The 23,055-nt window shown below is 47.8% G+C and overlaps 1 protein-coding gene across 1 annotated transcript in view; it reads right to left on the bottom strand.

Moving 5' to 3' along the window:
• rev3l (REV3 like, DNA directed polymerase zeta catalytic subunit) overlaps window positions 1–23,055 on the bottom strand; it is an 89,357-nt gene that overhangs the window by 54,228 nt on the left and 12,074 nt on the right. The window contains exons 2-4 of the mRNA XM_063223208.1: window positions 6,705–6,909; window positions 5,325–5,399; window positions 2,439–2,599 (exon numbers count right to left, since the gene is read on the bottom strand). Coding sequence (XP_063079278.1) covers window positions 2,439–2,599; window positions 5,325–5,399; window positions 6,705–6,909 — 441 coding nt within the window. The remainder of the gene's footprint in view (window positions 1–2,438; window positions 2,600–5,324; window positions 5,400–6,704; window positions 6,910–23,055) is intronic.

Below are 23,055 nucleotides of genomic sequence, written 5' to 3'. Positions count from 1 at the left end.
GCCCAATTCGAAACAGGGAAGGCAGCTGTCCTTCCAGTGAGCTAACTGGACATCGAGTCATGAAGTGTGGATCGAAACGAAAAATTGCTTTATTTCCTCTCTCGGCAGTTGACTGCATTTGTGGGCGTAACGAGGATATTTCGAGGATACATCAGATGCTGACTTCGCTGCCTTGGTACCCAACATGCTGTGCGCCACCTCCCTCTCAACCGGAAACCTGAAATACAAACATGGCTACTACCCAAGCTACTACCTTATCATACTCTTTATTCTGACACTTATGTATGTAGATATTGAAAATCGAATGCATAAATCAACATTGTAGTATCTAAATATGCTGTCGCTAGATCTATTTATAGCCTACTTTACGATTCCGCCGTCTGACGATCATTCGCCGTTCAAATAGCATGCGTAAGCTAAGCGCTAACGTGATGAACGTAACTCCCGCCATAGAATCGCCGTAACACTCGTTAGTGCCGTTCGCACTCGTTAGTGCCGTTCGTAACGGCTGCCTCATCAGCTAACTTCACCTATCTGATCAGTGACATGTTTATGTAGGAGGAGAGTCATCGAGTCACTGCCTCCCGTTTCGAATTGGGCCTCTCTCCCCCCCTCTTGTTCTCTTCCTCTCTCAGCACAACAAGCTTCCACCTTCGCTGGCCCTAAAACCACACACACCCATCACGGCCAGCCTATTCTCTCCTCACCTCTACGTTCACTCTCCCTCTTGCTCTCTTCTTTCCTCCTTCTCTCCCTCTGTCAGCAAAACAGGCGTCCACCCCCCCACCCCCCCACCCCAAACACCCATCACTCACAGCTGTGAGAAGTCACAATGCACAGAGAACAGCACGCCATGAGAGAGAGAGAGAGAGAGAGAGAGAGAGAGAGAGAGAGAGAGAGAGAGAGAGAGAGAGAGAGAGAGAGAGAGAGAGAGAGAGAGAGAGAGAGAGAGAGAGAGAGAGAGAGAGAGAGAGAGAGAGAGAGAGAGAGAGAGAGAGAGAGGACGGGAGGGGAAGAAAGAGTGGAGGAAGGAGGGAGGGAGAAGAAAAGATAAATATCAAAAAGGGGAGTAAATACTGGAAGAATAACACAGGAAGTAAGGGGCCCTAGAGGAGGAAGTAGTGCAGGAAGGGGGCGGCTACAGCAAGCGAGGAAGAAAAAAAGAATTAGCGCAATCACCAAAACCACACACACACACACACACACACACACACACACACACACACACACACACACACACACACACGCACACGCACACGCACACGCACACGCACACACACACGCACACACACACACACACACACGTGTGGACAGGAACTATGTGAAGTAAGAATCAGTAAAGGAGAGCCAACATGACCTTTGATCTCCTTGACCTTTGACCCTTGCCTAGTTAAGTGGAAGGAGAGTGGGCAGGATGGGAAGCCTCAGAGCATGCGGCATGCAGCTAGTGCTGGTGTGGTCGTCATAGCAATAAAGCCTGCACCAGGGGCGGATCTAGGCATCTCGGGGCATCAGGCGAAAAAGAACTATGGGCCCCTCAAAAGTCATTATATAGTCTTAAAATTCTGTGCTTTGGCGCCATTTTAGTGTTTTGTCTCGTATATATCTTCGATTACTTTACAGAAATGACAAATTAAGATCAAGCCTATTTGCTGTGTGTTCACCACAACTGGTGTGACCGTTGGGGCCCCTATCAAGGATAGATTTGGTCGGGGCCCTAGGCAATTGCCTAGGTTTGCCTGATGGAAAGTCTGCCTTTGGCCTGCACGGCCTATGATTAGTGTGCCAAACACCTCGCACAGCCAGAGATTGGGGTGGGAAACAATGAGCCTATGAGTGGTAAGACAGGAGTCTGCACAGATGTGATTGGTAGATAAAAAAGCCGGCACAGCACACTGTGGAGTGTGTTTGCGTGTGTGTGTGTGTGTGTGTGTGCGCGTGTGTGTGTGTGTGTGTGTGTGTGTGTGTGTGTGTGTGTGTGTGTGTGTGTGTGTGTGTGTGTGTTTGTGTGTGTGTGTGTGTGTGCGTTACAACCTTCTTTAAAAAGTGTCAAAAAAGACAAATGTGTTGTTTACTGTTAACCGAAGGATTTTGAACACAGACGTCAACGACATCATTAAACCAAGTGGCCAAGTCTCTCAGTGGGCAACAACAAAATCCCACATCTTAGAGGAACGAAATAAAAAAAATGGTAGTAACCCGGTTGCCATTATTTTTAATCCCTCCCAAAAAATAAAAAATAAAGCTTCTCGTTTTGTTTCAGTTATATACAAATATATTAAGTCCAGAAAGTTTCCAGATTCCTTTCTCGTTCCTTGAACCGGTTCAAATCCCAACCTGTAAGTCGCTTTGGATAAAAGTGTCAGATAAGTGTAATGCAATGTAGTGTCATGTCATGTCATGTCATGTATGTAATGTAATGTAATGTAATGCCTTACCTTGTTTTGGGCGTCGTCTGAACTTGACGGCCCCCAGGTTGAGGAGGTTCATGCCGTAGAGGTTGTAGTCGATGAAGAACTGCAGCAGGTAGGGGATGTGGGCCTCGTGCGGCTGGAAACTCTTGTTCATCACCGCACCTCCCTGGAGCAGCTCACACACCCTAACACACACACACACACACACACACAGACACACACAGACACACACAGACACACACACACACACACACACACACACACACACACACACACACACACACACACACACACACACACACACACACACACACACACACACACACACACACACACACACACACACAGACACAGAGACACACAGACACGCAAGGAGATAAATAGACACATTGAGTCACATACAGCTCCTCCATGAAGAGTCACACCATGACATACACACACACACATTGCATCACATCAAGCAGCTACATTAACCATTGGTCCTCCATGAAGCAGTTCACACAATCTCACACAATCTCACACACACACACACACACACACACTCTCTGACACTCACTTCAAACATCAGCTCCATTCATCACCACTCATCCCTACACACGGTCGACGGTCCACACTCCACACACCCTGCGAGACAGCCCTTGCAGACAAACTAACACACTCAGCCATTATATCACAGAGACAAACTACATGCAACACACTGCTATGCTGCACTACATTCACTAGTGTTGCCCAGGTCCCTAAGGCTAGCATACTACTAATGAAGCTGAGAACTGACCCTGTCTGCAAGTTTTTAGTGTAGACAGTGCCATTCTAATCATAATTGACTTGGTGACTGGAAAAAAAATGTGACGGCATGTTCAAAGCTCACTAATGGGGAATTAACCTACTCTACTGAAGGTAGCTTACAATGATTGTCTTAGGATCCTCCTAAAGAAACCAAGGAGTACTAGAGCAAGTGGGTTATTCTGCAAATTTGGTCTAACTACTTTTATGGCACTGTTAAGAAATCTTACCTTTAAGCTCATGAGCAGGCTTGATTGTGCAAAAAATGAGCTTATCGCTCAATTGGATGATCCAAGTCGTAGCTCTGTAAGATATATGTCTACTATCTGGGAACACTGGCATGAATGCCTTCACTAGCTTCCTTTTATTGTATATGCATTTTTTTATTGTATTGTTGATGTGTGTATTGTAATGTGTCCAATGTGGGCCCTGAGCCTGTAATAAAGTTTATATATACTAGCTACTCTACCCTACTCTAACCATCAATCTTCACAGTTTGAAAAAAAAAAAACGCCTGTTAAACCGCACATAGGTAACTCAAAGTTCATAAATTTGCCTGATACATCATGATCTGTTGCATTGTGTTGGTATAACCAGAGAGAGTAGAGAGAGAGAGGTTCCATTGGCCCATTGTTTCCTGGTTCTATTATGGCCCCCCTTAGGCAGACCTAGGCAGACCTAAGGTCTGTTCTATTCATTGTAGGAGCATTATGACACAGCCCTTTAGGCAGACCGGAACCTGGTCGCGTTAGGTGCCCATAGAAACCTATTATGTTGGCATATCTCTATACTTAAAGAATCTCTGGTATGACCCTGCCTTCCCCCATCAGCTCTAAATGATAAAAAAAAAAATTCTCACTATTTTTTCTAATAACTTAATGTTTTATTGTCTTTGACTCTACATTCATTCTTGTTTCCTTTCTTTGTACTTTATTTTTTTCCGTGAAGCACGCTGAATTGCATCCGTGTATGAAATGCGCTATACAAATAAACTTGCCTTGCCTTGCCTATAACCCCGGGCCATTTGAATTTGATCTGGGTTGTCAACGTGTCTGGACATGACCGCTCTAGGCTGAGGGTGAGTGCTGTGTGTGTGTGTGTACAGACAGTAAACATGGCGGCGGGTTGATACTGATACATTGTGGCTGAGGAGGGGCTAATGGGGAGGTGCTGAGGAAGGCAGAGAGAGTTCCACTGCCCCTCTAACCTACTGCACGCAGACAGACACACACCCAGAAACTCTCACAGGACACGCACACATACACACAGACCTCCACTGCTCTTTTCAACAACTAAAAATAGATGCAGAGGGCAACCCATCTCTCCTGCACAACCCCCAACCCCAATCCCCCTGGCTCACAGGAGCACACTCACTCACACATGCACACGGCACCTGTGGGGACCTCTAATGCTACCAAGGCTTGACATTACATTTTTCACTCACCAGCCACTGTGACTAGTGGTTTTCCAGAGTAACTACCAGCAGCTATCCAGCTATTCTACTAGCCACATATTTTATACAATTTGTTTTTCTTTATCATGACACTACATCTAACCTTTTTCTTAAACTTCAATACAAAAAAAATGATACACAAAGGGCAGACAACAGAATGCAGGTTACTCTGATATGTCATTAAAAGGAAAAAGTTACCAATCAAATTGGCTAGTGACGCTGAAATTACTCCCAGACACAGCACAGTTTTACTAGCATTTGGTCGGTTTGCGAGTGCCAATGTCAAACCCTGACTGCTACAGTTCTTCTAAGATCATCATATGTAAGCATACAACCACACACACACACACACACACACACACACACACACACACACACACACACACACACACACACACACACACACACACACACACACAGGTAGGAGCCCTTTTGGGCTCACTTGTGCCTCTTTTCCACTGCTGTTTTTCCGGTAGGCCTACAGTTTGACACAGCATGACTCAGCCGCCACTTTTTGCTTTTCAATTGGGCACTACACAGATCAATTGAAGAGCAAAAAGTGGCGGCCGAGGCACACTGTGTCGAGCTGTAGGCCTACTAGAAAATCAGCAGTGGAAAAGAGCCATTGGATTGGCGGTTTATCATGGGCGTCAAAGTTGCTGGCATATACTGACCTCTTGACCATCTGAGGGTTGTACAGGTAGATCTTCATGAAGGGCTTCTCTTTGGCGTGGTAGCCATAGAATGGCCTGTCCAGGGAGAGAGAAGAGAGATATACAGTCAGTCTTTAGCTCAGCTTTAACTGCTGAACACTCTGATCTTTTGAAAGACCCTTTTACATTACATTACACTTAGCTGCAGGTTCTGGTGACTTGAATGCCGGCTTGCCAATAACTGCCCCCCTGTACCCATGCATTGCGCACCCTTGCCCATGACTGGCCCACATTCCCACCAATGCTGCCCTTTGACTTGGTGATGATGGCCCTCCGTCGGCCAATGATTGTGCCCCAGGCAGCCCACCATTTCCCCCCTCCCTGTGGCCGGAACTGCCCTCTCTTACTGTCTCTCTTATAGGGCTTTCAGGCAGACCAGAACGGAGCCGGTGTCGGTGCTCGCACCAGTTACGTTCAGCACTAAAGTGTTTGTCTGCGAACCGCCAGTGTTCATACCGGGCTCTGAACTTTTTCCGCACGTGACTGTGTTACCCGGATGAACCTGCTGACGGCCACGCTGTCGTCACGGTTCGCAGAGAAAAACCTAGTATTTTGTGGTTCGTATTGTGAACCAATTTTCCGGTTCGCGAACGCAAATATCTGTGGCGTGAACACGACGGCCGGTTCGCGATTAGGTGCGGGAACGGGCTCCAGCACGGTTCTCAGTCGGCCTGAATGCGCTATTACAGGCCAACCAGAACGGTGCTGGTGCCCGCACCAGATACGTTCGGCACTCAAGTGCTTACCAGCGAACCACCGGCATTCATACTATACCAGGCTCTGAACTTTCCAGGAAGTGATTTTGTGTGTTACCCGGATGAACCTGCTAACGGTCACGTTGTCGTCACAGTTTGTGGAGGGAAACCCAGTACGAATTTTTCGGTTCGCATTGCTAACCAACTTTCCATTTCGCAAACGCCAAGATCTGTGGCGTGAACACGCCGGGCGGTTCGCGCTTAGGTGTGCGAACGGCCACCGGCACGGTTCTCAGTCGACCTGAACCCGCCATCTGTGCCCTGTGCCCTGATCCATGCCTACTCTCCCATGCCCAACAATGCCACCCTGGCCCATGGCTTCCCACCCTTTTTGAATGATTTTGTGGGGGGCTTTTGAGCTTTATTTATGATGGGACAGTGCCGGAGGAACAGGAAACAAGTGGGGGGAGAGAGAGAGACGGGGAAGGACTGGCAAAATGACACAGGCCAGAAGTAGTAGTGTAGTAAGTGTAGTAACCTAGTGCCCTACCGTTAGGCCACGGATGCCCACCCTTGCCCTTGCCCTTGCCCTTGCCCATGTCTGCCCCACCTGCAAGGCAGCCGTGGTGGTGAGTAACTAACTTACATGCCGGACACCAGCGTGACCTTGAAGACGTGCTGGTTGCCAGAGGAGGGGTTTCCCATGGCCACGTTGAGGGCTCGGTCGATGCTGAAGGCCACCTGCCTCAGGTAGCGCCCCTGCTGCTGCTGTGGCCCCGCCCCCTGCGGCCCGTCGTACGGCACATAGATGTAGGGAAAGACGCCGTGCAGGTGCAGACATGTCTTCTGGCCTGGAAAACATACAGCAAACATAAACACACAGTCAGAACTCAGTATCAATGTAGGCAGGTCGTTGTGCCTGGGACACAGACAGACAGACAGACAGTTTTGAGGAGTACAGTACATCTTGCAAGTCGCTTAAAGCCGAAAACACACAAACACACAGCAAGCACACAGTCACTACCAATGAATACGTCTCGAAAGCCTTTGAAAGCCAGACATGACTTCTGCCCGGTAACATGCAAATAGATGTAAAGGACATCATTCCTCAGGTTTTTCTGTATACTTTATTCTCTAATATTTTGGAGCGATGTGCCCTTCTTAAGCGTGCAATGGCGAATTTATGTAGGATTCAGCACCCCTTAAAAAGTTTGAAGAGGAAAAACAGGCGATAGTGCAACACGTCAGGTGTCTGAGCAAACAGTGAGTGGGCAGGTTTACATATAGATAAAGGGGCAGGGGGGACGCTGTGGCGCTGTAGCGCAGTGCGCCAAGCCCCCCACATTTGGGCTCGCATTGCCCACAGGGACCTCAGTTTGAGTTCTGGGTCATTTTTCGACCCTGCCCCATCTCTCTCTCCCAGTCATTTCATGTCTTCTCTCACACTGTCCTATAATAACAAAGGCCAAAAAGCCCCCCAAAGCCCTCATACATGAATCAACTTTCAACATTCACCATAGGCTACCTACAGAGTGTACAGTGTAGAGTACAGTAGAGTAACTTAATTATAAATCCACAGGGGGAGTCAAATGCTACTGCTCAGGGCAGCGCCCCCAACAAAGTACAACTAGTACAGTATAAACCAGGTGAGGATGAGGAGACATAATGGCAGATACTGAATCTAGACAGATTAGAAACCCCTCCTGTGCTCAATGGGGTGGGATGAGACACACACACACACAAACACAGTAAGAATCATTCAAAAGGGCAAGGAGGTGCCCTTTTTAAATGTCAACATGACAAATCTACTGGAATAAACCAAAGCATGATGCCTGAGCTGTGATGGACAACGTCTCCATATTCATCCCGGTATTCAACAGAACAATCTAGTGTGCCAAATGCCTGACCAATGAACGTCCATTTTTCCTATTCAGGGGTGCATTTCTTGAAAACATAGCTGCTAACTGCTAACTTCATCAGCTACTTTGCTGTTTGCAATGCAATTTCCCATTGGCAACTACCCAAGTTGCTAACCAGCTAACAAGAGAAACACACCCCAGATCAGTGACGTAAATTATTCAGGATATACATTTTCTGCTGATTATTATGCAAGAAATCTTTTTTATAGTTATTCAAAGGATGAGGCGTCAGCAAAAAAAAAATGGCATCATGTGCTTTCTAGCCACACAAAGTATCTCATGGGCTGCCTCTGAGGCCATTTTCCGGTGCTAGACAAATGAATTACAAGCTGGGGGGCGTGTATGGCGCTTCTGATTGATTGGGCCTTGCTCGTTTATACTATAAGCTTAATCAGCAATGGGGGCAGCAGCCCCCAAAGCCCAGAAGCCATCTCATCTTCCCATTCCTCTGGTGGAAGTGATTGCTTGTGAGGTCACCAACGGTGCGCTCCCAAAAATAGACCAGGACGGGAGCACGTCACCCCCCCCCCCCCCCCCCAGCCCCCCCGCCGACCCCTCCTCGCCCTACCAACTAGCCATCCTGGAGCTCCATTAGGGCACCCGATCGGAGAGGAGAGCCCATTGAAAACCACACGCCTGCCGGCAAAACCCCAAACACTAAAAGCCTTATTAAAAAGATGAGATGCCCTGCAGTGACGTTCTCGGCTGGACGCTTTCCCAGCTGCCATTGACCAGGAGAAGAGGGGCAAGCAAGCAGCACTTTTAAAATGGATCAATAAACGGGGAAACATTTGGCTGGAGCGGGCCACTGCTATGCCTTGCCGCTGCGTAATGAAGACTAATACTCCACCATTAAGATACAACGGTGGAGGGGTTGAAGGGGGATACAGTATTTCTGTCTGACTCTCTGAAGTGGTAGAATACAGTAGGAGAGGGGGCAAGAGTGGTGGGAGAGGGGAGAAATGTCTGTCTTTCTGCAGTAGTGGTAAAAGGGGCGTCCGTTAGTCTGTCGGTCTGTCTGCAGTGTTAGTGGTAGGACTGTGTGTGTGTGTGTGTCTACTGCAGGAAGACAGAGACATACAGTGTTGGAAGGGGCCTGTCTGTCTATCTGCAGTGGTAAGGTAGGGGGGGGTGTCTGTCTATCTGTCTGCTGGATGAGAGCACCTATGACTTAAGAGATGAGCTATAAAGTGGCCCGGCGGTGGCACTAATGCCAGGTGTTCAGTGCTGCCTGGTGGTGCAATGCTGGCCAGAGGGCTGCGGAGAACTATGGGATGCAGAGGGAGGAAGCTTCCAATGTAGCCATGGTGTACAGGTCCGCATACACTCAATTAGGGGTGGGCGATATGACGATATTAAATCGTGAATCTTGATATTGAGTAAAAGATCGTCTCGAATCTGCCAAAGTGGAGAAATCGTATAGATCGTCTTGCAGTGAGGATGTTTATTATCAGTATCAGAGTGACGTTTTCTCACTTGTGTTGTTGTCTTCACTTCATTCTTTACATTATTGTATTCCAATTGTACACTTTATGAGAGTATCATCAGTGTGTTAACATTTTATTGACTGCAAATTACAAATTGCAAGTATATGAAAGTTGTTTTTTATTTTTTGGATGGAAGATCGTGATAAAAAATCGAAATCGAGATTTCATGTTAAAAAATCGTGATACAACATTTTTGCCATATCGCCCACCCCTACACTCAATCCTATTTCACAGCAGGCACGCATACCATCACCCTGGCTTATGAGGGTAGACCGACACAAATGTTTGAAAAGTAGAAAAGACGTGCTCATACTATCGCCTATCACTTGTTCTTAAAAGTTTTGAAATGGGTGCTGAATTGCACGTAAAGTGGACGAATTTTTGCTTATGGGCAAATGGGAATAAAAAATAATATGAAGCGGGCAGACACACAAGAGAAGACGTTTCCATTTCTGTCCCTCACTTCCACTTGCAGAAAGTCAATCACTCTACAGGTCTGATACTGATTTCATTCCACACAGCATACTCCCATCAACACAGACACCAACACACAAAGAGGGATACACAAACAAGCAAGCACACCTACAGCATGCCTTGAATACTCTGTCACACACACACACATGCACGCACACGTCTGCCCCCCCCCACACACACACTAAATGAGCGCGTTTCCCCATCTGTCTCCCCAGGAGGAAGCCAGTCATCGAGTGCGTCTTAATATGCGGCCTTGCCTCCTACACTTGCCTCCTCCACTTGCTTCTCGTCAGGATGACATCACTGACAACAGCATTATGTTTCAATATCTTGCAAAAGCTCAATTGTAGAGTCTTTTTCTCATTTGCAATTGGGATGGTGAATGAAAAACAGTCCCTCAAAAGTTGTTGTGGCTAGGCTGACAGCTGGGAAACTTGATCGTTTTCTCCACGGAGGAGGGGCCAGGATGCGGGACGAGGAGACAAGCGCAAGTGGAGGAGGCAAGGTCGCATATTTAAACGCACTCATCTCCCTGGCATGGTAATGGAGAGGCGAGTGGAGGCATGCACCAGTGCCCAGTGCCATCTGTGTGGCCGGTGCCCAGCACCTGTGCAGGCCCGACTGTGCCACACGCTGTGGCAGCCAGCTGTCGACAAGCTGGACGACATCAGACTGCGATGGTGGGCCCTGCCGTGGCTCAAACGGTAGGGCACTTCACTGCACTGTTACGCCGGGGACCCGGATTCGATTCCGGCGCCAAGTCATTTGCCGATCCTCCCGCGTCTCTCTCTCCCACTCACTTCCTGTCACAATTTCACACTTTGTCTAATACAGGGGTCATTCCACGCCAAATCAACAAGAGCCCGCGCACTTAGGTCTCAAAAAATTCTGAAAATATTACCAAGTGTACCCATGGTACTTAAGAGAAGCAACTGTAAATTTATTTCAATGTAAGATGTATACTCTCCGTGTTACAGCCAATTTTACTGGGGGAGGGGGGTGCCCATTTTGTTCACACTCTTTTTTTTGTCAAAGTTCACAAGCCGGTAGCTCAAGAACTAAACCATGTAGGAAGCTCAATTTTGGCATGCTGGTACATAGATAGGAATAGTTTGTTGCAAAACTGTCAGTTTTGGTCTGTATGATCCTGCATCGTCACGGCATTCCCTCAAAGATGATACAAATTGTACTGGAGTTTTTGGCTGTGCTCTGTTTAGGCCTTCAGAAGACATATTTGTGCCCAACATAGCCTCTTGATTTTTTTCCCTTGTAGAGACAAGTAGGAACACTCTCATAAAAAGCTGTAAATAGAAAGGAAACTCCATCAGTGTTTGACCAGAAGACCTCACAAGTCCGACAAATCATTTTGGGTGTCATTTTCAGAGCTCCAGAACCCCTTGTGGGATTGTCCACAGATTTTTATTTAATTTTTTTCTTCATTCTCCATGAATTCTTCTTTTTAAAATGCCAATGAGACTTGTCTTATGTGATGTTTTCTTTTGTAAATTCCACCCTGAACATGGACAAAAGGCAAAAAGAGAGCAACATGATTTCGATAACATTTAATGTAAAGACTAAATAATCAAATGCAAATTTTGCCCAGACATGATCACCCGAGAGTCCCTGTGCAGGGGTGCAGGTATCCCTTTCAATTTCAATGATTTCAGGAGCGTTCAATGTGGGAGCAGGTTTGCACACCAAAAGAGACAGTAGGTCAGGCACAAGGAGTCATGTTGTTACTTTTTTTGACCAGCAGATGGCAGCGGAAGAAACGCATAGAAAACATATTGCCCTCAATGTGCATGTTGGCCATGTTCAGGTTCGAAATTACAAAAGAAAACATCACATAAGACAAGTCTCATTTGCATTTTTAAAAAGAAGAATTCATGGAGAATGAAGAAAAAAATAAAATAGAAATCTGTGGACAATCCCACAAGGGGTTCTGGAGCTCTGAAAATGACACCTAAAATGATTTGTCAGACTTGTGAGGTCTTCTGGTCAAACACTGATGGGGTTCCCTTTCTATTTATAGTTTTTTATGAGAGTGTTCCTACTTGTCTCTACAAGGGGAAAAAATCAAGAGGCTATGTTGGGCACAAATATGTCTTCTGAAGGCCTAAACAGAGCACAGCCAAAAACTCCAGTACAATTTGTATCATCTTTGAGGGAATGCCGTGACAATGCAGGATCATACAGACCAAAACTGACAGTTTTGCAACAAACTATTCCTATCTATGTACCAGCATGCCAAAATTGAGCTTCCTACATGGTTTAGTTATTGAGCTACGGTCTTGTGAACTTTGACAAAAAAAAGAGTGTGAATAAAATGGGCACCCACCTCCCCCAGTAAAATTGGCTGTAACACGGAGAGTATACATCTTACATTGAAATAAATTTACAGTGCTTCTCTTAAGTACCATGGGTACACTTGGTAATATTTTCAGAATTTTTTGAGACCTAAGTGTGCGGGCTCTTGTTGATTTGGCGTGGAATGACCCAGAGGCATATAAGCCCCTAAACATGGAAAAGAATAGTGCAATGGTGTAGTGCGATACAGTGGTTTGGTTCTCCAACCTAAACCAAAGACTTTGGACTGTTTTCACTCACTCAGTCTTACAGATTCATAATAGACACATTACCATGTACACAAGCAACACCGGCGGCAAGCACGCACTCACACAAAAAATACGGTTACACTTTACTTGACGCATCGCTACATAAGTCATTCATAGCAGCCGACCGAACGTTATACACTTTGCATGAAGGATTCATGGCCGTTTCATGAGACGTTCTGGCCCTGGCACTGTAGTAAATCCAGTAGGGGTTAGATGATTTAGTGGTATGTGGCATGCAGAAGTGGCATGCCAACGGAAGGCTATGTTTTAGGTTGGCGGACACACATTATTCACTGACAGGTTAGGGTTAGGAATTGGTTTCAGTATAGGCACAGCCGACATGTTTATATTATAGGTTGGTGGACACACATTGTTCACTGACAGGTTAGGTTTAATTAATGAGTTTTGGTATAGGCACAGTTTGACAACGTGCACTTGGAGTGGCATGGGCTACATACCACCAAATCATCTGACCCCCCTCTCAAAACAAAAACCTGCAATGCTGCTTTGTTTAACTTTTATTTCTTTATCATAAGCTGCTGTCCTTCCGTCCGCTAGGTTCATGAAAGGTTTGGTATGAAACAATCATGAATGCTTTGTGCAGACTTTATAACAGCTGCTATGGAGGATGCGTTATACAGAAACACGTCAAGTAAAGTGTTAACACACACGCGCACACGCACACGCACACACGCACACACACACGTTCTGCATCACCATCTCACCCGTTTCCACTGAAGACTTTTCTGTACATCTGTGGCAGTGTGACGCACATTGCTTGCGACATCCTATTACTTTACATTCCATTGTGTTCAATGCAACCTACCCCACACTTTGAACTCTGCTGCCAATGCTGTGTCTTGTCGACTACAATTCGGGTGCCATATTTTGTCAGCACTGATAAACCCATTGTTTTGAGCATAATGGTCATGGATCGAAGATTATTGAATGTGTTTGTTCATGTGTGTGTAACGTGCCTGTGTGTCTATATGTATGGAGAGGGTGAGCCAACAAAATGGCTGATTGCAAATGGATTGTGGGAGGCCTCATACTGCTAGCTAGTAAATGCCCACATGGTTTACGTTAACCCAGAGACTCTCTCCCACAGAGGACACAGCTGCCGGGGGAGACAAGGACACACAAAGAGCACAAGTGACAAGTTATGACACCAGTGATGTCCTGTGGAAGATGCGCGCGCACGCACGCACGCACGCACACACACAATGAAAATTGGCACCATACAACATGTTGGTAAAAATTTGTCTGGTAGGTTTTTCGGTCACATAATAGTAGTTTACTGTTAAGTGGCTGGTGAATCTTACCATTCATTAAAGGTGACTGGTAAAAGACTCATATTCGCTTTAAATCTGATTTCCACCAAGAGTGTGTGTGTGTGTGTGCACTAGAGATCTCGCCAGTGCTGCTAGTGAGTGAGCGGTTACTCCTGCTTCAGTTGCTAGGTAACGGAGCTGCCAGCTAGACGGTGTGTGTGTGTGCATGCGTGTGTGTGTGTGGTGTCTGCGTGTATGTGGTGTCTGTGTAAAAAAAAGGATGCTGGCAGAGAGAGGGAAATATGGAGCAGAGATGAAGAAGGCGGGAAGGAAGAGAGGAAGAAATACATCGACACAGCCCAAATAAAGGACAATGCACACACTCAAGTCTGTGGGTTGTGTTTTCATATTACATTACATGCAAAACAATGCAGGTGATTACAAGGAGTAGAAAAGATGATATATTACTAGGACCACACACGGACACGCACGCACGCACGCGCACACGCACACAAATTGGGTGAAGAAAAATGGGCAGTCAATCAAGGGGTGTCTGTGATAAGGATAGAACAATAACCAAGGGACCGGGGGGGGGCAGAGAGAGAGAGAGAGAGAGAGAGAGAGAGAGAGAGAGAGAGAGAGAGAGAGAGCTACACGGCGAGTGTGAGGCCCTTCCTGTTCACAGCTGAAAGAAGCTTCCTCTTCCTCCTGCCCACCCTCCTTCTCCCCCTTCCTCCTCCCCTCCTCTTCTCTTCTCCTCCTCCCCTGTGAAAGAGAGCCAGCCGGAGAGGAGGGAACAAGAAGGAAGGGAGCTAGATGGCACTGGAGAAGAGAGGGGAGTGCAAGAAGAAAGGATAGCAGAGGAAGAGGGGAGGAGTGGAGAGAAGAAGGGAGGTGAGAAATGGAGGAGAGGAGAGGAGAGGAGAGGAGAGGAGAGAAGAAGGGGGTGAGAAAAAGAAGAGGAGAGGAGAGGAGAGAAGAAGGGAGGTGAAGAGGAGAGCAGAGGAGGTGAGGAGAGGGGAAAGGACATGAACTAAGAGATGACAGGGGCTGAGTACCGGGAGCAGTGGTGGTAGCAGTAAAAGCAGTAGTGTCGTGGAGATAGCAGGTCTGCTCTGCACTCTGCACGTGACTAAAGCTGAGCATGAGCCCAATTACACCTCTCCTCACGCTCACTTCCTCTCTCTCTCTCTCTCACACACACACACACACAAACTTTCTCTCACAGTCATTCCTCCCTCACTCACACACCAACACATTCCTTTCTCTCTTTCCTTGCTCCCTCACTCACTCACTCACTCACTCACTCACTCTCACACACACAGATGGTGTTACACACCCGGAGTCCCTCTTGTTGCATCACCACCTTTCTCTCTCTCTACTCTGTTCTTCCTCTCCTCCTCTTCTTCTTCTTCCTCCTCATGGGACAGTCTTCTGCCTCTACTTCTTTGTTTTAAAACTTACTTCCACCATCAGTCATGATATGGTCATGTCATCAAGGTCATGCATGTACACAGGGGTCATTAAGAATAAGCTTAGTCAAGTCAAGTGCAGAGAGATTGACACTGTCCGGCTCTGATTACACAAAAACACCACCGCCACCACCACCCCTCCTTTGTCCACCTGAATATCTTACCTCCTGTCCTCGCAATAGTACATGAATCGCAATGCACCCTGATAGAATCGCATCGTGGCATGTGTATCGTGATACAGATACAGATTGAATAGTGAACTCTTTGCCAATACCCACCCCCTAGAGGGTTCGACAGATGTATGGGGTTGAGAGAGATGGAAGAGAGAGTGAGGGCACACATCTTCTAGTAGAGTAGCACAAAATCGAGGCCGTACTTTTCCAGGAACCATGTGACGTCAGGTGAACGGCCCTTTAGGGGATCTTAAGGAGACTTTAGGTTGAGAATAAATGGAACTCCCTTGGCACTGTGGATTGCGGTAGCGCACATCTTGTGCAAGCCTCCACCAAACACCACAGAAAGACAAGAAGGAGGAGGGGAGGGGACAACGCCCCCTAAGGACACCGAACTTGAGCACACTCTTTTGCATCGGATAGGCAGAGTTTGATTTATTTATTATGTTGCTGGCTATGAGTATGTCCTCGATTTTAAGTCACTTTGGTTAAAAAAATAGCGTCTGCCAAATGTAATGTAATAATGCTTGGAGAGGGGGATGACTGTGGAATGGATGAGTGAAAGAGAAGATGCCCAGTGGATGAGTGAGAGAGAGAAGCAGGGGTGATCGTGAAAAAAAATCCTGAGCCTGAACTTTTTCCCCTGCTCTAGCGACGACAAGATACAGCATAGTGACGTAACGTAGGCCTATTTTGACACATTATTCAAACATTTAATAGCCTGTGTATGAACATTATTCAAGCCTGATAGTAGAAGAAAGCCCTGAACCTATAACACTTTCTGAGATAAGAATAACCTAATGGCTAATTATTATCAATGTTTTTATTTTTGCAAACTCTGTCAAGCCTGAAATCAGGCATGAAGCCAGAATACCATCAGCCCTGGAGAAGGGGGGGGGGTCCGGCGTCCGGTGGTGGAGAAGAGGAGGTCCACGTGCTCGTGCACGAGGCCCCTGCAGGTGTGACCTCCGGCACCAGGGTACCGCTGGGAGCCGTCAAGGGGAGCATAAATAAAGCAGACAGAGCAGATAAAGCAGCGCGGACGAGGTGGACGAGTGCACTGCACACACACACAGGGATCCACTGCAGAGAGAGAAGAGAACAACTGAGGAAAGAGAGACATAGAAGGCAAAGAGTGGAAGACAGTGAGAGGAAGACAGTGAGAGGAAGGAAGAGAGGAAGTCAGAGAGAGAGAGAGAGAGAGAGAGAGAGAGAGAGGGAGGGAAAGAGAGAGAGAGAGAGAGAGAGGGAGGGAAAGAGAGAAGGAAAGAGAGAAGGAATGAGGGAGAGAGTGGAGAGAGAGAGAGAAAGGAAGAGTCAGCAAAGTAGAGGTAAGACATGGAGAGAGAATGACAGAGAGAGAGAGAGGGAGAGAGGGAGACAGAGAGAGGAGCTGGGAAAGAGGGAGAGGAAGAAAGGGGAGAGGAGAGGAGGAGAGAGGATGAGGAGAGAGGAGGAGAGAGGAGGGGTACGTAGTTCCAGGTCAACTTGAGGGCGCCCAGACAGGTTTATCATGAGCCAGCGGAGAGGGTGATTGATGTGCTCTGCGTCGAAGCCGTGGGAGCAATCTTCTAAGAGGAGAGCAGCATCGAGAGTAAAAAAAAACACTGTGTGTCTGTGTGTGTGTGTGTGTATGTGTGCGTGCGCAAGAGAAAGAGGGAGGGAGAGGGGGAGAGGGGGAGAGAAAGAGGAAGAGAGAGAGAGAGACAGAGACAGAGACAGAGACAGAGAGGCAGCAGACAACGATATACTCATAACCACACTTTAACAAGACCCAGTCACCCTATTCACTGAACCGGATGTGAGGAGAAACAAACACTGGCTATGGTTGACCATGCAAGGGGCAAGGAAGGACACACCACACACACACGCACACACACACACGCACACATACACACACACACACACACACACACACACACACACACACACACACACACACACAGACACACACCTAGTTGGCAGTCAGCCAAGTAGGCTGGCCTGATGGACTGAGAGTTCAATGTGAGCGTGAGCGTGAGCGTGAGCGAGAGAGCGAGAGAGTGTGTGTGTGTGTGTGTGTGTGTGTGTGTGTGTGTGTGTGTGTGTGTGTGTGTGTGTGTGTGTGTGTGTGTGTGTGTGTGTGTGTGAGAGCGCATGCGTGAGAGAGAGAGAGAGACAGAGAGATAGAGAGATAGAGAGACAGAGAGAGAACAAGGCAGTCCTTACATTGCAAATGACTTCAGCTGTTCGGTTTGGGCGATAGTAATAGAAGCTCAAACGCCAGGGATCTCTTTGGTTAATGTATTAAGAACGTACCATAGAATGTCCTTCACTCCTTGCATGATGCACAGAGTATCTGTTCATCCTTCATCAATCTATTGTACATTTATCTATCCACCTACCTAGACCTATCCATCTATCCATCCATCTTAATACGCCAGCTAAATAGCCAGCCGCTACTGTAGGCCGTTTAGGCATTCTGCACACGCCTAACTCCCCCCATTTCCTTAATGAGACAACTGCAGTGGGGGAGAGGGTTCGCAGCACAGCACAGCGCAGCGCAGCGCAGCACAGCACAGCACAGCACAGCTCTGGTGGTGGTTCTTTTAGCCCATAGCCTAAGGCACCTGAAAAAAAAACGCCTGGCTGCTGAATGCCTAAGCCCATTTTGGGAAATGTGCCCTCAGCCTATAGAAATCTTAATAATCTCATCCTCTAAAGCACATAAAAAACATGAAATGACATGCATTTAAAAGCTAAAAGCTAGAAAGCATCTTGCATTGTAATGTGTTCATTCAGCTCTAACATATCCATATTTTAATAACAAATTCAAATTTCAAGAGCCTGAATGCAGTGTCGCGGGCATCAGGCTTAAATTAAAGTGGGTTAGGGTTTTAGTGGAAGTGTCAAGACAAAATTCTGCCACTGCTGTGCACCATTTTGCCGGTCGGTTGTGTATCAAGTGTCGCAAAGACAATTTGAGGAAATGCGCCCTTAAAATTCAGTTTGTTCAAAGAAAGTGCGATAAGTTATCCTAAACATATGTGAAAGTTAAAAGCATTAATTTAGTGGGATAACAAGGTACTGTTTATCATATCTCCCAATGAGCAGCTCAACCAGGGGGTCGACTAGATTGGGCTGGGCTACACAATGCCAGTGTGCCAGCCTGTGTGACAACGAGACACAGGCTAGAGACGATTTATCCCTTCTGGGTGCCTTTGAAGGTGGAGACAGTAAACTAGTGGACAGAGATGGGGCAGGTTGGGAGTTGGGACATGATGACCCAGGCCAGATTCGAACCCGGATCACCATCGGCATGCAAGAGCAAGTGCAGGGCTTAGGCGGGCCTGTGGAGGGCTGGTGGAAGGGCATGTGGTGTGCTGAGTCCCAAACACAGAAGGAGGCCGGTAAGGCAATATAAGGACAGGCAAGATCATGTTTGTAATATGGTGGTGTTTGTCTTTGAGCTGTGTTTGGGTGTCTCTCCTTTGTTCAAACACTAGTGAGATAACAGTGGAAGACTATCAGCTTAGAAGCGACAAAAATCTCAGGGACAACTGAAGGTAGCAGAAAACCGCAAAGAGAGAGAGAGAGAGAGAGAGAGAGAGAGAGAGAGAGAGAGAGAGAGAGAGAGAGAGAGAGAGAGAGAGAGAGAGAGAGAGAGAGAGAGCGAGAGCGCTCAGCTGCTGTTTCACGACAGCCCTGGACAAGGGGCTGTACTGCACTGGACAGGCATACTGAAGGCACAAACTTCATCCATGTCCATGTGCAAAACCAGACGGAGCGTCTCAGACTGACCACTTGGTGGTTATGACAGCCTGGGTGGTAAGACTACAGCGTGATAATTGCCTTTGTGAGAGAGAGAGAAAAAGAAGGTTATTTGAAGCTACAATGACAACAGCAGGCTGAGAAGCAGGTATATGAGAAAAAGTGTTAGCCTCGATTCATCTCTTCAATCTCTGCTCATTCTAAATGGAGACATCTCAGTCCCATGCTCCTCTGATGTCAGCTCTGTGGAAGCCCAGGCCAACACCAAACAACACAGCGAGTGTAAGTCAATGTCAACTGCCTACTGCCAAGCACCACAGCACTGCTTTCTGGTGGGATAAAATGAACAGGGGGCTTTTAACCCTTTCATGAATATATTGATTGAAAATGAGAGAGCAACTTCTGAGCTTCGCGCCATGCGCTGTCGAGGCTCAGGTTACAAGGTTGGAGGAAACGAGCGAAGCAACGAAATGAGAGGCCAACTTCTTTGGGGAGCTCCTTCTGTATTGTCTCATGGACACATCACTTAGAATTCCCTGGAAGAAGATATCCCATGGCCACCAAGACACTGACAAGAAAAGGGCACATTTTCAGCCCGATGACCTCCAGTCTGCAGCACCGCACCCAGACAGGAAAGGGTTAAAAAAACAACAATCTACCTCCTCTTGAAAAGCAAGTAGGATCTGTATGGTAGTGTGTTCAACATTGAGCCTGTGTGGGCGTACCGGTAGTATAGTGTGTGTGTGTGTGTGTGTGTGTGTGTGTGTGTGTGTGTGTGTGTGTGTGTGTGTGTGTGTGTGTGCGCGTGCATTGGGAGGGGAGGGAGACATGCAGACAGAGGAAGCAGTGAGCCGAAAAGACGGTGAGATAACGGATAAAGAGGGGAAGAGTAGAGCAAGCCTCTGTGCTACAAGAAAACCCACTTCATTATTGGTCTATTTCTGTTCTCAAAATTACACTTTAAACTACTGTATTTTAATTTTTTCTCCGGGAGACACTCCCAAACACCGAAAAACAAAGGCTCTGTCCCGACTTTGTGTGTCTTCAAAGGTTCCAAAAGAAAGGGGTTTTCTCACACACACACACACACACACACACACACACACACACTGTCTCAGACTGTGCCAGTGCAGCTATCGCAGGTGATGTGTGCGGCAGCTCTGTCACGAATCTCGACAGCAAGAGCCTGAGGCAGGATGAGCCGTGTGCTGTGCAACAGTCTGCTGCACTGTGAGACAAAGGGAAAGTCGCACCGCAGTGTGCTGTGCTGTGCTGTGCTGCGCTTGCGCTGCGCTGTGCTACACAGGGATGGGATGTAGCCTACTGTGCTGTGCTGTACCCACACAGGGATGTGCTGTGCTGTGCTGTGCTGTGCTACACATGACTGTGCCGTGCCGTGCTGTACATGGCTGTGCTGTGCTGTGCCGTGCCGTGCTGTACATGGCTGTGCTGTGCTGTGCTGTGTTGTGCTGTGTTGTGCGGTGCGGTGCGGTGCTGTGCTGTGCTGTGTTGTGCGGTGCTGTGCTGTGCTGTGCTGTGCTGTGCTGTGCTGTGTTGTGCTGTGCTGTGCTGTGTTGTGCGGTGCTGTGCTACACATGGCTGTGCTGTGCGGTGCTGTGCTGTGCTGTGCGGTGCTGTGCTGTGCGGTGCGGTGCGGTGCTGTGCTGTGCTTCCCATTGCCCACTCCACCCTTCTCTCCCCAAGGCTCTTTGGCTGCTGGTGTTCCTCATGACCCATTGGGATGCTTTCACTTTCTCTTTCCTCCCTTCCCCTCTTTCTTTGTCCCCCTCTCACACCCCTCTTCTCTCCCTCTCTTTCTGTCTGCCTGGCTGGCTGTCGCTGGCCATCTCTGCCAGCGTGCTTTAACTCTCTCTGGATAGCTAGCTAGCTAACTGGCAGGCTGCCCTGCTCCCCTTCTCCTTCACTCTCACACTTTGGAGCTGGTCTGCAGACTTCTGCTGCGCTCTCTCCCTCCCCCGGATCTCTCTCCCTCTCTCCGTCGGTTTCGCTCCCTCCCTCCCTCGGTTTCTCTCTCTCTGTCAGCTACATGTGGTTTTCCCCTCTCCACCCTCCTAGTGACACTCCCTGCTTATCTGTTGGCTCTTTCTTTTCGTCTTCTGCTCTCATGCCTCTCTCTATCCTCCAGCTGCGCTCCGTCTCGCTTTCTCCTTTACCTTCTCCCTCTCTACTTTGAATGCTGGCTGACAGTCTTGCTGGCACTTTTTCTGCTCACTTCTTTCATTCTTGCTGCCGAGACTCTCTCCCCCTCTTCCTCTCCCTCCCTTCCACTGACACTGACCTCATCACACATTGATTTCAGTACAGCAACTCCACCTCCCCAGTCCAGCTCAGCTCAGCCCAGCCTAGCCTCTTTGCCAGCCCAGAGGAGCGACACGTAGAGTGCATCTTAATATGCAACCTTGCCTCCTCCACTTGCGCTCGTCTCCTCGTCCCGCCTCCTGGCCCCTCCTCCGTGGAGAAAACGATAAAGTTTCCCAGCTGTCAGCCTAGCCCCAACAACTTTTGAGTTACTGTTTTTCATTCACCATCCCAATTGCAAATGAGAAAAAGACTCTACAATTGAGCTTTTGCAAGATATTGAAATATAATGCTGTTGCCAGTGACGTCATCATGACGAGAAGCAAGTGGAGGAGGCAAGTGGAGGAGGCAAGTGGAGGAGGCAAGTGGAGGAGGCAAGTGGAGGAGGCAAGGTCGCATATTAAGATACACTCCCAGCCAGTCACAACGCTGTACCGAGGCGACGTCGTGGAAAAATGGGGAACAGAAACGCATTCACTTTCGCTCTCTACCTCACCAACACACGCACACAAAAATCTCTCTCTGTCTCCCTGTCCTTCTATCCCACACACACACACACACACACACACACAGCTGCCCTCTTACGCGCACACTACCTCATCCCCTTCTCCCGCTCTCCCAGGGTGCAGTTGAGAAGCAGGCCAGCTAGGCTAAACCACCTTGCAGCTGGTAAACAGAGAACTGCCTGGACCTTCTCCTCCGCTTCTCATAATATGAGTCCAAATCCAAAACACAGTGAGTCATGAATTTGACCTCATCAGACACAGAGCTCCATGATAATAACCCTGGCCTGCTGGAAAGCTCGCAGTTCTCAGCATCTGCGATAAGTCTAGCACATTGAGATCGAGCGCAGGGGGGGGAGGGGGGGAGTAGCCCGTGATAGCATAGACTTGAACTAGGGTACCATGAAGTGTCTTTGTCATCTTTGCCATCTAGCATGTTAGAACAGGTCATTGAAGACAAACGGCAGTGCTAATCATTAGCCTGCAGGGAGCGGTTAATGGCTAACAGCTCTGGCTGGATGGATAGAGATTCTTGAGAAAAGGGGATGGGCAGGGCAGAGGGCCAATAAGGTGTTCAATAACATCACACTCTCACACACACACACACACACACAGAGTAGTGTAATGTAGTAGTGCAAGCCAACAGAGCTGTCTAGTAGGCAGGCACACGCACACACGCACTCTCTCTCGGCCTGTCTCTCTCTCTCCTAGCCAATAGGTCTGTCAAGTGTTCAAAATATGTATGATTTAAGTGCAAGTGTGTTTTTTTTCCATTGGTGACCATAATATAACAAGCGTCTTTCATTATGGAGGAGGAACTAACAATCACCAACATTCACCCACTTTCCCACAGTCCAGCAGAGAGAGAGAGAGCGAGAGAGCGATGTGATGGGATAATGCGATGAAGAGAGTCAGACAGACATACTGTAGAGACAGAGAGGGGGAGAGGAAGAGAGGAAAAAAAGAGAGAAAGTCTGCTTCGGCCAATTGCACAATCGCACAAGCAGTGTAGTC

Source organism: Engraulis encrasicolus, chromosome 18, assembly GCF_034702125.1.
Source record: "Engraulis encrasicolus isolate BLACKSEA-1 chromosome 18, IST_EnEncr_1.0, whole genome shotgun sequence".
Classification (NCBI taxonomy): Eukaryota; Metazoa; Chordata; class Actinopteri; order Clupeiformes; family Engraulidae; genus Engraulis; species Engraulis encrasicolus.
This window is presented reverse-complemented; position numbering and strand designations above follow the sequence as displayed.